Source organism: Moschus berezovskii, chromosome 7 (genome assembly GCF_049115385.1).
Source record: "Moschus berezovskii isolate FMDL1 chromosome 7, NW_MosBer_1.0, whole genome shotgun sequence".
Classification (NCBI taxonomy): Eukaryota; Metazoa; Chordata; class Mammalia; order Artiodactyla; family Moschidae; genus Moschus; species Moschus berezovskii.
Genome location: NC_142466.1, coordinates 15,955,153 through 15,969,510, shown reverse-complemented (window position 1 = coordinate 15,969,510; position 14,358 = coordinate 15,955,153). Strand labels below are relative to the sequence as shown.

Here is a 14,358-nt window from a genome sequence, read left to right as displayed (position 1 = left end):
TATGGACATACTTCTCCATTCCCCAGTGGTTTCCTCCTCTTCTGTTTCCTGTACTATTTGTGGCCCCGCCATCCACATACTCTCCCAAGCTAGACATTTAGGAATCATTCAGGAGGAAGTAGAAAATATTTGGACTCCAGAGCCAGACTGGGGCGAGCTTGAATCCTGGCCCCACCACTTAGTAGCAAACTGTTTGAACCGCTTTGCTCCTTAGTTTCCTCCTCTTTAAAATGGGGTGGCTGTGAAGATGGGCAGAGATAAGGCATAGTTAGAAAAATGCCTGGCACAGAGTGAGTGCTCAGTACATCTTTGCTGCTGCTGCTCCTGTTACTGTTCCCTGTGCTCTGGGTCTAATCCAACAGGAGGGCCTGTCTGTTACTCCCTCTGAACATCTTTTAAAGCTGTTTCCCCTTCTTCAGCCCCACTGCCGTAGCTTCATGCTTTCGTCAGCTCCCTGCAAAGGCAGACAGCTTCTTACCTAAGTCACAGGGCCACCAGCTATGTTCCTGTCTAATGTATCATTCACATTGCCAGCAGAATGATGTTTATTAATTTTTAAGTTTATAAAATAAGTGGAATTAGTAAACTTATTAAATAGTATTTGAGAATCCAGTACCTCCTAAGGGGGTCATATCGAAATGCAGTAGTCCTCTGCCACTTTCAGCTGTTGCAGCCTAGTGGTGGGGGCAGGGGTCCTGATATTAACCACTGTGTTTCCTTCTTCCGTGTTTGGATCGCTTTCCCTGAGCGTCAGCAGAGAGAATCTCTTGTCCTACTATTGTTGTTCGGTCGCTCGGTTGTGTCTGACTCTTTGCAACCCCGTGGACTGTAGCACACCAGGCTTCTCTGTCCATCACCAACTCCTGGAGTTTGCTCAAACTCCTGTCCATGGAGTCGGTGATGCCATCCGACCATCTCATCCTCTGTCATCGCCTTCTCCTCCTACCTTCAGTCTTTCCCAGCATCAGGGTCTTTTCCAATGAATTGGAACTTCACATCAGGTGGCCAAAGTATTGAAGCTTCAGCTTTATCATCAGTCCTTCCAGTGAATATTCAGCGTTGATTTCTTTTAGGATTGACCGGTTTGATCCCCTTGCTGTCCAAGGGACTCTCAAGTGTCTTCTCCAGCACCACAGTTTGAAAGAATCAATTCTTCGGTGCTCAGCCTTCTTTTTGGTCCAACTCTCACATCCATACGTGACTACTGGAAAAACCTTAGTTTTGACTATATGGACCTTTGCCAGTAATGTCTCTGCTTTCTAATATGCTGTCTAGGTTGGCCATAGCTTTTCTTCCAAGAAGCAAGTATCTTTTAATTTTATGCCTACAGTCAACATCTGCAGTGATTTTGGAGAAAATAAAGTCTGTCACCATTTCCATTTTTTCCCCATCTATTTGCCATGAAGTGATGGGACCGGATGCCATGATCTTAGTTTTCTGAATGTTGAGTTTTAAGCCAACTTTTTCACTCTCCTCTTTCACTTTCATCAAGAGGCTCTTTAGTTCCTCTTCACTTTCTGCCATTAGGGTGGTGTCATCTGCATATCAGAAGGTTATTGATATTTCTCCCAGCAATCTTGATTCTAGCTTGTGATTCATCCATCCTGGCATTTTGCGTGATGTACTCTCATAGGAGTTAAATAAGCAAGGTGATAATATACAGCATTGACATACTCCTTTCCTAATTTGGAACCAGTCCATTGTTTCATGTCTAGTTGTAGCTGTTGCTTCTTGACCTGCCTGCAGCTTTCTCAGGAGGCAGGTAAGGTGGTCTGGTATTCCCATCTGTTTAAGAATTTTCCACAGTTTGTTGTGATCCACACAGTCAAAGGGTTTAGTGTAGTCAGTAAAGCAGAGGTAGATGTTTTTCTGGAATTCTGTCATTTTTCTATGATCCAACGGATGCCGGCAATTTTATGTCTAGTTCCTCTGCCTTTTCTAAACCCAATTTGTACATCCGGAAGTTCTCGGTTCACGTACTGTTAAAGCCTAGCTTGAAGGACTTTGAGCATTACCTTCCCAGAGTGTGAAGTGAGTGCAACTGTGCAGTAGTTTGAGCATTCTTTGGCATTGCCCTTCTTTGGGATTGGAATGAAAACTGACCTTTTCCAGTCCTGTAACCACTGCTGAGTGTTCCAAATTTACTGGTGTGTTGAGTGCAGCACTTTAACAGCATCCTCTTTTAGGATTTGAAATGGCTCAGCTAGAATTCCATCACCTCCACTAGCTTTGTTCCTAGTAATGCTTCCTAAGGCCCACTTGACTTCACATTCCAGGATGTCTGGCCCTAAGTGGGTGACCACACATTATGGTTATCCAGGTCATAAAGACCTTTTTGTATAGTTCTGTGTATTCTTGGCACCTCTTCTTACTTAATCTCTTCTGCTTCTGTTTGATCCTTACCATTTCCGTCCTTTATCGTGCCCATCTTTGCATGAAAAGTTCCCTTTCCCAATTTTGAATCAGTCCATTGTTCCAAGTGTTTCTGTTACGAGAGTTAAAGGGTTCATGATTTTAACTCTCCTCCTGTTCTCTCAATATTGTAGCTCACTATTTTAGTTACCTTAGTAGTCAATGGTTGCATTACAGTTTTTACATAAATTATTATTATTCAGATGGATCCAGGTAATATGCCATGTGCTTAGTCTCTCAGTCTTGTCCGACTCTGTGACCCCATGGAGTGTAGCCTGCCAGGCTCCCCTGTCAATGGAATTTCCCAGTCAAGAATACTGGAGTGGGTTGCCATTTCCTTCTCCAGGGGATCTTCCCCGCCAGGGATCAAACTCACATCTCCTGTGTCTCCTGCATTGCAGATAGATTCTTTACTCACTGAGCCATTGGGGAAGCCAATATATCATATTTACTTTCTTTTCTTAAGTAACTTTTTGTTTTTCTTCCAGTTAACTATAAAATCATCTTTTTTTTTTTTCTTTTATCTTGCTTATTAGTTCTCCAAGTTCATGTAACCTTCAAATGTGCCTGTTCAGTGTTAAAGCTTCTCTGTCACTGGCCTACCCTGTCAGATACTCTAAGTTCCATTTTTAGGCTGAAGATACAACTCTTGGACGTTTAATCTTCCAGCTCCAAACTGGACTGGCAATTCTCTGTCTAGCTCACAGGTGTCTTCCTTAGGGCTCCTCTTCTCACTCTCTACAGTCAGAATCGGAAGCCAAATTAATCCTTTTTATTGGTTTATTCCTTTACTTGGGCTTCCCTGACGACTCAGATGATAAAGAATCTGCCTGCAATGCCAGGGACCCGGGTTTGATCCCTGGGTTGGTAAGATCCCCTGGAGGAGACAGTGGCAACCCTCTCCAGTACTCTTGCCTGGAGAATCCCCATGGACAGAGGAGCCTGGAGGGCTACAGTTCATGGGGTTGCAAAGAGGCAGACACGACTGAACAACTAACACTTCACACTTCAACACTTCCTTTACTAAAACACATTCTCCAGCAGCTTCCTAAGAAAGGGTTCATCATGGAAAGTAAGCCTTTTACATGTTCAAGAATGTCTCTATTCTGTCTTCTACCTTCACACTTAACAGAATTCTATAAAGCCATTTTCCCTCCTTTTTTTCTTTTTTAAAACACATTACGCCATTGTCTTGTAGCTCTTCTAGTGCTGCTAAGAAGCATATTGTCATTCTTATTCCTAATACTGTATTCCTTATTCCTTAAAAACTACAGTATATATAACCTGGGTTTTTTTTTTCACTCTGGAGAAAGTGATGTATCACAGTGGTGTATCTTAAGAGGTTTTTTTTTTTTTTTAATTAATCATGCTATATTTTGATCCACTCTTATCATCTGAGAAATTTCTTTGTACCATGGGATACTTTTTCCTGTTTCATTTTCTGTGTTCTGTTTCTAAAACTCATATTAGAAATGTTGGATCTCCCAGGTTGATTATCTGATATTCATATCTTTTCTGTTTTTGTCTTTTTTTTTCTGCTTCCTTATTATTTCCTCACTTTATCTTTCAACTTTTCTATTAAATGTTTTTGTTATAGTTTTAATTTCTAAGAGTTCTTTCTTATATTCTTATTGTTTAGTTCTCTAGCATCCTCTTTGTTTTGTGTGTGTGTGTGTGTGTCTGTGTGTGTGTGCGCATGCGCGCTCAATCATGTCCAACTCTTTTTGGCCCCCTGGACTGTAGCACTGCAGGCTCCTCTATTCATGGAATTTTCCAGGCAAAAATACTGGTATGGGTTGTCATTTCCTTCTCTAGGGGATCTTTCTGACCCAGGGATCAAACAAACCCACGTCTCTTGCGTCTCCTACATTGGCAAGTTCTTTGCCACCTGGGAAGCCCTTTATGGATGTACTAGATCTTCTCTCTCTAAAGGAATTATACTTTGTTTTTTTTAAGGTTTATTTTTCCATCATGTGATGCCTCTGTTTCCTCCAAGTTCCTCTGTTTCTTTTTGTTTGGTCTACCTTTCCTGTTTCAGACTTCCCCCCAAGTATCTGGTAATCATTAGCCAAATGGTCATGCTTTAAAGGTGAGGAGCTGAAAAACCAGATCACAAACTCTTGGTGGCTTGTTGATGGTATCCCTCACCGTAATCAGCCTTCCTTTCTTTAGGGGATTCCCAAATGTTAGTACCCTGAACTCTTATTTAGGACCATTTATTTAATCCAGAGACAAACTCTCCAGCTTGCTCTTGGGGCTGTGGGGGGTGTGTGTGTAGGTCACAGCAAACTGGTGACTAGTGTCCAGGGAGCAAGGTGGGGTCCACCATTTCCCATGCTGGCTTTCACTTAACCTCCTTGTTTTCAAGCTCTGATCCTCACTCACGTCTTTTGCACCTGGCATCTCAGAGTCCAGCAGCTTTCTAGTTTCTCCAGGGAACAAACGGGCAGGGGACTGCCTTTAGAAGGACTCAGGAATTAGGGGAATTAGAGATCAATCTGTGAAAGGACTTTGATCCAGTGCTGTCTTCCCTCCTGCCTGAGGCCTGCTGTTTCTGATTTGCGGGCCTTCCTGGGACTCCTGTGTGACTGAGCTGCCCTTTCACCTGTGTCCTCCTTTGCAGATCGTTTGCAGTTTTCTTCATTTCTGGTCTTTTACCAATCTTCCATTTTCTGTCTCCCAGAAATTTACTGCCATCACTTATTCCTCCTCCTCTCTCATCTGATCTTCCCTTTGTTCCTCTGGGTTTATGCTTTTAAAAAAATTATTTCCTGTTATTTTAGTGTGATTTTGGAAGGAAAGGAAAGAAACACATATTTCAGTTCTCTGTGTTTAACCAGAAATCCTGCACCAATTCCACCTATCATCATTCTTATGAAAGGATAATATCAGCCCTTATATCTCCTAAATTTATTATGCAAGTAGCCAGAAGTACTTTGCTGAAATCCTATGTTCCCCGTATGGATGCAGACTAGGGGAGAGTGACTTGCATACATACTCTTTGTGGATGGCAAAAGAATATTTATTAAAGACTGGATGACTCTTTAAAATATAAATGTTACAGGGAAAGTTACACGCAGTTACAGCAGACTGTGCCTCAGAGCCAGTGGTTCACAAAGATTACAGCATTTAAGATGATAATAGGAATCAATGATAGAGATCGAACACTCAGTAGTTCTATCTCTTTGGAAAGCAAGTTACACAATGGAAAGCTCTGGAGTAATAACAGCACAAGATAGAAAGCATTTACTCCATTCACAAGATACAGTACTCTGGCCATTTAGATACTAATGCCGGGTCGGGGTGAGAGGGAACTATATGAATCCACTTTAATTCCTCCATCACATGTCAAGTGGAATCTCGATAAGAGCAAATTTGCGGTGCAGAAACATAGAAAGGAGAAGGCTTGATGTCTCCTTGCTTCATCCCAAGTAAAGAAATAAGCCAGCTGGGGTGATACAGTGCAGGAAATGACTGTGTCAAAGGAGATGAATTAGCCATATCGCTCAGCATCCAGGTGACAGATGGGCTGTGTGTGTCTTCTGGGTTAGGAACGGCGCCCGTTGGCCTGAGAGCAGCACAGTCATACCCAGGGGTCAGCTTACTTTCTCTGCAGAGGGCCACACGGGAAGCATTGTAGGGTTTGCAGCCCAGATAATGATCTGTGTCACTTTTACATATATTCCATTATTAAGGGAGGATACGGTCTGGAGGCGAAGGCAGGCATCAGATGAATCATCAGTGACAATGTTAAGAAAGCAATAATACAGAATTCACCCCCCCAAAAAAAAATTTAAGTGAAGCAACTTGTATTTGAAGGTCAGAAGAATTGGCATTCAGACTGAGACCTGAAGGTGAGCTAGATGAAGAAAACCTGATAGGATTTCCAGGCAGAGGGAATGGCCTTTGCCACGGCCAGAAGGCAAGGTGGGGAGGCTGGCAGGTGATGACACCGCAGCGGTGGCCAGGAGCTGGGTCAGCCGGGGCTCCGGCATCCAGCGCCCAAGTGTCTTGCTCCCGTGAGACTGTAAAAACAGTGAGTTTCTGTTCTGTTTCCCCTCACTTGATGGAAAGTAGTCTAGGAACCAGGCGGGTGTATGAGAGAAGTCGGCCTAGGATGGAAGCTTCACCATGGGTAATCTCCATATAACTAATGGAGCTCATCTTCTCTCTCCACAGGAGTTTTTCGAGAACCCAGCTTTCCGTCCCGATGGTTTGAAACTCTACCCCACCCTGGTGATTCGTGGGACAGGGCTCTATGAGCTGTGGAAGTCAGGAAGATACAAGAGTTATTCCCCCAGTGACCTGATTGAATTGGTGGCCCGGATCCTGGCCCTTGTACCCCCCTGGACTCGAGTGTACCGCGTGCAGAGGTAGTGTGTTACCTCTCATGCCAGCAGTCACCAGTGACAAGTCTGTCTATCCACAGTTTCTAATGAGAACTGTGTCATTGAAAATTGATGGGTTTGAATTTTTTTTCGTTACAAATGGGACACCAGGAATGCTCTCTGTAGACGGAGGGTCTGGGAACAGATGGGACATCAGAAATGCTCTCTGTAGACAGAGGGTCTGGGAACAGATGGGACATCAGGAATGCTCTCTGTAGACAGAGGGGTTGGGGATAAGACAGGTGTCCAAGCTGCTTTGCTGGTGTCATGTGTATCCATGTGTTCATCCCTCCATTCATTCATGAGCCCGGAGATGGATGGAGGGTGATGGTCAGCAGTGTGGCGTTGCAGGAGCCTGTGATCTCAATCAGTGTTTCCTCTTCCGGATCTGCTCCAACCCAGATCCTATAGTGAGTGTGAGAGGACACACCATGGCCATGTGTGTGTTATCCCGGTTCTAGAGCCTCTGAAAGAGTAGCAACAGGCATTCTTCACTGATATTAATGTAAGTATGGAGAAAGAGTGATCTATTTCTGTTGGCATGAAGGAAATCATCTGAACTGTTTTTTCTAGGAGAGAGAATCTGAGATCTCGTTTACAATCATGGTTTTTTTGTTGTTTTTTTTTTCTTGTCTATGCTGTGAGGCATGCGGGATCTTAGTTCCCTGATCAGGGATCAGAACCATGCCCCCTGCAGTGGAAGTTTAGTTCACTTCATTCGCTCAGTCTTGTCCGAGTCTTTGTGACCCCATGGACTGCAGCACGCCAGGCCTCCCTACCCATCACTAACTTCCATAGCTTGTTCAAACTCATGTCCATTGAGTTGGTGATGCCATCCAACCATCTCATCTTCTGTTGTCCCCTTCTCCTCCTGCCTTCAATCCTTCCCAGCATCAGGGTCTTTTCCTATGAGTCAGTACTTTGCATCAGGTGGCCCAAGTATTAGAGCTTCAGCTTCAACATCAGTCTTTCCAATGAATATTCAGGACTGATTTCCTTTAAGATGGACTGGTTGGATCTCCTTGCAGTCCAAGGGACTCTCAAGAGTCTTCTCCAGCACCACAGTTCAAAAGCATCAATTCTTCGACACTCAGTTTTCTTTATAGTCCAACTCTCACATCCATACATGACTACTGGAAAAACCATAGCTTTGATTTGATGGATCTTTGTTAGCCAAGTAATGTCTCTGCTTTTTAATATGCTGTCTAGGTGGGTCATAGCTTTTCTTCCAAGGAGCAAGCATCTTTCAATTTCATGGCTGCAGTCACCATCTGGAGTGATTTTGGAGCCCAAAAAATAAAGTCTGTCACTCTTTCTGTTGTTTCCCCATCTATTTGCTATGAAGTGATGGGACCAGATGCCATGATCTTAGTTTTCTGAATGTTGAGTTTTAAGCCAACTTTTTCACTCTCCTCTTTCACTTTCATCAAGAGGCTCTTTAGTTCTTTGCTTTCTGCCATAAGGGTGGTGTCATCTGCCTATCTGAGGTTGTTGATATTTCTCCCAGCAATCTTGATTCTAGCTTGTGCTTCATCCAGCCCAGCGTTTCTCTTGATGTACTCTGCATATGGGTTAAATAAGCAGGGTGACAATATACAGCCTTCACACACTCCTTTCCTGATTTGGAAACAGTCCATTGTTCCATGTCCAGTTCTAACTGTTGCTTCTTTTCCTACATACAGATTTCTCAAGAGGCAGGTAAGGTGGTCTGGTATTCCCATCTCTTTTAAGAATTTTCCACAGTTTGTTGTGATCCACACAGTCAAATCTTTAACATAGTCAATGAAGGAGGAGTAGATATTTTTCTGAAACTCTCTTGCTTTTTTGATGCTCCAGCAGATGTTGGCAATTTGATCTCTGGTTCCTCTGCCTTTTCTAAATCCAGCTTGAACATCTGGAAGTTCACAGTTCACGTACTGTTGAAGCCTGGCTTGGAGAATTTTGAGCATTACTTTACTAGCGTGTGAGATGAGTACAATTGTGCAATAATTTGAACATTCTTTGGCATTGCCTTTCTTTGGTATTGGAATGAAAACTGACCTTTTCTGGTCCTGTGGCCACTGCTGAGTTTTCCAAAGTTGCTGGCATATTAAGCGCAGCACTTTCACAGCATCATCTTTTAGGATTTGAAATAGCTCCACTGGAATTCCATCACCTCCGCTAGCTTTGTTCGTAGTGATGCTTCCTAAGGCCCACTTCACATTCCAGGATGTCTGGCTCTAGGTGACCGATCACACTATTGTGCTTATCTGGGTTGTGAAGATCTTTTTTGTACAGTTCTTTTGTGTATTCTTGCCACCTCTTCTTTATATCTTCTGCTTCTGTTAGGTCCATACCATTTCTGTCCTTTATTGAGCCCATCTTTGCATGAAATGTTCCCTTGGTATCTCTCATTTTCTTGAAGAGATCTCTAGTCTTTCCCATTCTATTGTTTTCCTCTATTTCTTTGCATTGATCACTGAGGAAGACTTTCTTATCTCTCTTTGCTCTTCTTTGGAACTCTGCATTCAGATGGGTACATCTTTCCTTTTCTCCTTTGCCTTCCACTTCTCTTCTTTACTCAGCTATGTGTAAGGCCTCCTCAGACAACCAGTTTGCCTTTTTGCATTTCTTTTTCTTGGGAATAGTCTTGATCACTGCCTCCAGTACAGTGTCATAAACCTCTGTCCATAGTTCTTAGGGCACTCTGTCTATCAGATCTAATCCCTTAAATCTGTTACTTCCACTGTATAATCATAAGGGATTTGATTTAGGTCATACTTGAATGGTTCAGTGGTTTTCTCTCTGTTCTTCAATTTAAGTCTGAATTTGGCAATAAGGAGTTCATGATCTAAGACACAGTCAGCTCCCAGTCTTGTTTTTGCTAACTGTATAGAGCTTCTCCACCTTTGGCTGCAGAGAATATAATCAATCTGATTTGGTGTTGACCATCTGGTGATGTCCATGTGTAGAGTCTTCTCTTGTGTTGTTGGAGGAGGGTGTTTGCTGTGACCAGTGCGTTCTCTTGGCAAAATTCTGTTAGTCTTTGCCCTGCTTCATTTTGTACTCCAAGGCCAAACTTGCCTGTTACTCCAGGTATCTCTTGACTTCCTACTTTTGCATTCCAGTTCCCTATAATGAAAAGGACATCTTTCTTTGGTGTTAGTTCTAGAAGGTTTTGTAGGTCCTCATAGAACCATCCAACTTTAGCTTCTTCAGCATTACTGATTGGGGCATAGACTTGGATTACTGTGATAGTGAATAGTTTGCCTTGGAAATGAACAGAGATCTTTCTGTTGTTTTTGAGATTGCATCCAAGTACTGCATTTCAGACTCTCTTGTTGACTATGAGGGCTACTCCATTTCTTCTGAGGGATTCTTGCCCACAATAGTAGATATAGTGGTCATCTGAGCTAAATTTATCCTTTCCAGTCCATTTTATTTCACTGATTCTTAAAATGTTGATGTTCACTCATGCCATCTCCTGTTTGACCACTTCCAATTTGCCTTGATTCATGGACCTAACATTCCAGATTCCTATGCAGTATTGTTCTTTACAGCGTCGGATTTTACTTCCATCACCAGTCACATCCACAACTGGGTGTTGTTTTTACTTTGGCTCCATCTCTTCTTTCTGGAGTTATTTCTCCTTTCTTTTCCAGTAGCATATTGGGCACCTACTGACTTGGGGAGTTTATCTTTCAGTGTCCTATCTTTTTGCCTTTTCATACTGTTCATGGGGTTCTTAAGGCAAGAATACTGAAGTGGTTTGCCATTCCCTTCTCCAGTGGACCACATTTTGTCAGAACTCTCCACCATGACCCGCCCATCTTGGGTGGCCCTAGTGTCATTGAGTCAGACAAGGCTGTGGTCCATGTGATTAGTTTGGTTAGTTTTCTGTGATTATGGTTTGTATTCTGTCTGCCCTCTGATGGAGAAGGATAAGAGGCTTATGGAAGCTTCCTGATGAGAGAGACTGACTGAGGGGGAAACTGGATCTTGTTCTGATGGGTGGGGCCATGCTCAGTAAATCTTTAATCCAGTTTTCTATTGATGGGCGAGGCTGTGTTCCCGCCCTGTTTTTTGACCTGAGGCCAAACTGTGGTGGAGGTAATGAAGATAATGCTGACCTCCTTCAAAAGGCCCTTGCAGGCACTGCCACACTCAGTGCCCCAGACCCTGCAGCAGGCCATCGCCTACCCACACCTCTGCCAGAGACTCCTGGACACTAACGGGCAAGTCTGGGTCAAACTCTTGTGGTCACTGCTCCTTTCTCCTGGATCCTGACGTGCACAAGGTTTGTTTGTGCCCTCCAAGAGTCTGTTTCCCCAGTCCTGTGTAGGTTCTGGCGGCTCTATGGTGGGGTTAATGGCAACCTCCTCCAAGAGGGCTTATGCCACAGCCAGGTCTGCTGCACCCAGAGTCCCTGCCCCTGCGACAGTCCACTGCTGACCCGTACTTCCCCAGGAGACACTCAAACACTCAAAGGCAGGTCTGACTCAGTCTCTGTGGGGCCTCCTGGTGCACACAAGGTTTTGTTTGAGCCCTTGGAGCATCCCTGATGGGTATGGGGTTCGTTTCTAAATGCAATTTCACCCCTCCTGCCGTCTTGTTGGGACTTCTCCTTTGCCCTTGGACGTGGGGTATTATCTCTTTTTGGTGGGATCCAACATTGTCCTGTCAATGGCTGTTCAGCAGCGAGTTGTAGTTTTGGAGTTTCCGCAGGAGAAGATGAGCACACATCCCTCGACTTTGCCTTCTTGTAGATATACTGTAGTGGAAGAGTAGAGCCCCAACCACTGGACTGTCAGGGAAGTTTCACCCCACCTTTTTTTTCTAACTAGAAACATAACACTGAAGATAAAATTATAAAGCCATAAAGTTACCTATTTACTTCAATCCTGAAAAAGCCATTCCTGCATCTCCTGGTTGTTAAGGCACATTTCCACCACCCTGTTCCAAACCACCCAGATTCTAATAGTACCAGTAAAAGGCCAAATGGGATTAACAAACGGATGTCCCGTCAGCTAACCTGTGACTAGTACTCTGCTGAGCACAAAGACTGTGCTACTCATAACATACAGCAGAACCGTCAACTACGGGAAAATCATCAGGGATGTAAAATAATGGATTTGCTTAAAGGTCAAAGGGTGTTTGGGCTTCCTAGGTGACTCGATGGTAAAGAATCCACCTGCCAGTGCAGGAGACACCAGTTTGATCCCTGGTTCGGGAAGATCCTCTGAAGTAGGAAATGGCAGCCTACTCCAGTATCCTTGCCTGGAGAATCCCATGGACAGAGGAGCCTGATGGGCCCTAGTCCATGGGGTTGCAAAGAGTCAGACACGACTGAGCTACTGAACAAGAACAACATCAAAGGATGTTTACACATTTCTGACACCACATATTGATTTCTTAAATTTTTATAATTGTTGGCCCACCATAAGGACCTAAATTGCTTAATGATCTCTCTTTTTTTAAGTACAGTTAAAAATACAAAGGAGAAGGACTTCCTTGGTGGTCCAGTGGTTTAAGACTGTGCTCCCAATGCCAGTCTCCATGCTCCATGATCCTAAGTTCGATTCCTGGTCAGGGAACTAGGATCCTGCATGCTGTATGATGTAAGCATAAATAAATAAATAGACACCAATTTCTTTAAAAAAAAAATTACCTTAAAAAATTACTAAGGAGATGGTGATGAGAAAATTCAGCTATCACAATTATTTGCATTCTCCTCCTCCTCTTTCGCCTTTCTGGAACAATTCAGTCTAAGAGACATTAGGAGGTACTGAGCCATGCAGGCGTCTGCATGGAGATCTAGGGAGCTATGGGACCCAGAGCACAGGGAGGAGGGTGTTCTTGTGGAGGAGTCAGTTGCGGGGTTCAGGCTGGGGCAGCCCAGATGAGAGGGGGACATTCTCGCTGAGGCCTGCCTTGGCACCATTTGTCAGCACGGTGAGGAGAGTGTGTCCAGGGGATCCAGAGATGAGGACAGAAAGAAAGGGTCGGTAACATGCAGGAGGTGGATCTAGTAGGTGGACAATATTAGGGGTAATGGAGCTGGGTTTTTGTTATCTGAAAAGGGAATTTGTCATTGTTGTGCAGTTGCTAAGTAATGTCCAGTTCTTTGTGACCCCATGGACTGTAGCCCTCCAGGCTGCTCTGTCCATGGGATTCTCCAGGCAAGCATACTGCCATTCCCTTCTGCAGGGGATCTTCCCAACCCAGGGATCAAGCCTGCTTTGGCAGGCAGGTTCTTTACCATTGAGCCATCAGGGAAGCCTGGAAATGGAACTACAGATATGAAAAAGGAAAAAATTAGAATGTACCACATGGTGTTCTGGAATAGGGGATACTGGTGTGAACTTGTGGTTTTCAACCTGTGTGGTAGATATTAGAAATAATTGTAACAAATGATAACAAATACAATATGTGTGTGTGGACATGTCCTTTTCACAGTGTATTTAACAGCCATGGTTTTTGCAATTCTGGGCTGCTTGTTGATGAGGTGGCTATTTGAAATGGCCTCTAAACATAGTATTAAAGTGTTGTATAGTGTTCCTGAGTGCAAGAAGGCTATACTATGCCTTATGGAGAGATATACCTATGTCAGATTAGCTTCATTCAGACATGAGCCATTTGAGGCATGAGTTCAATGTTAATGAAGCATTTCTCTATCTATTGAGAGAAAGAGTGCAAGACCATAAATAGAAACACAGATTTTGAAAAAGTCATGTTTGATCAGCTGATGGAAATGCTGGGACCAGAGGCTCACAGGAAGCTAGGATGGAGTCTAGGATTAGACAATAGTAAAGTGCCACTGTCAGTCTCTGGATTTTGGTGGTTGTATTATGGTTACGTAAAAGAATATTCTTGTTGTAGGAGATACTTAAGAGTATTCTGGGGGGCCATTGGGACATCTTGTTCCCAATTTACTTTCAAATACTTGAGGAATATAGTTATTGGTACCGCACTTGGGAATTTTTCTGTGACTTTGAGATTGTTTCAGAAAAAAATAAATATGATAGAAAACAAAGATGCAGTAAGTAGTGTTAACAGCAGCAAAAGAAAAGTTTCCTTTGCATTTAACTGACTGGGGCCACCAGAGAAAAATGAATACACTACTTCTCAACAGTCAAGTGAGGCAACAAGTGTCACAGAATAGACATTTCCCAGCCATGGTCCCAGTTTGCTTTTTTTTTAGCCAAGAGTCCATTCTAAAGGAGATCAATCCTGGGTGTTCATTGGAAGGACTGATGCTAAAGCTGAAACTCCAATACTTTGGCCACCTCATGCGACGAGTTGACTCACTGGAAAAGACTCTGATGCTGGGAAAGGTTGGGGGCGGGAGGAGAAGGGGACGACGGAGAATGAGATGGCTGGATGGCATCACCCACTCTGTGGACATGAGTTTGAGTGAACTCCGGGAGTTGGTGATGGATAGGGAGGCCTGGCGTGCTGTGATTCATGGGGTCGCAGAGAGTCGGAAACGACTGAGCGACTGAACTGAACTGAACAAGGCATCGCATGGGAAATCAGATGAAGAATCTGCATCCTCCCCATTGTTTTTAGCTTTAAATTA

At 43.7% G+C, this 14,358-nt stretch overlaps 1 protein-coding gene across 1 annotated transcript in view; it reads left to right on the top strand.

The window, feature by feature from the left end:
- ELP3 (elongator acetyltransferase complex subunit 3) overlaps positions 1-14,358 on the top strand; it is a 137,040-nt gene that overhangs the window by 56,906 nt on the left and 65,776 nt on the right. The window contains exon 10 of the mRNA XM_055428088.2: positions 6,592-6,785. Within this exon, the coding sequence (XP_055284063.1) occupies positions 6,592-6,785 (194 nt within the window). The remainder of the gene's footprint in view (positions 1-6,591; positions 6,786-14,358) is intronic.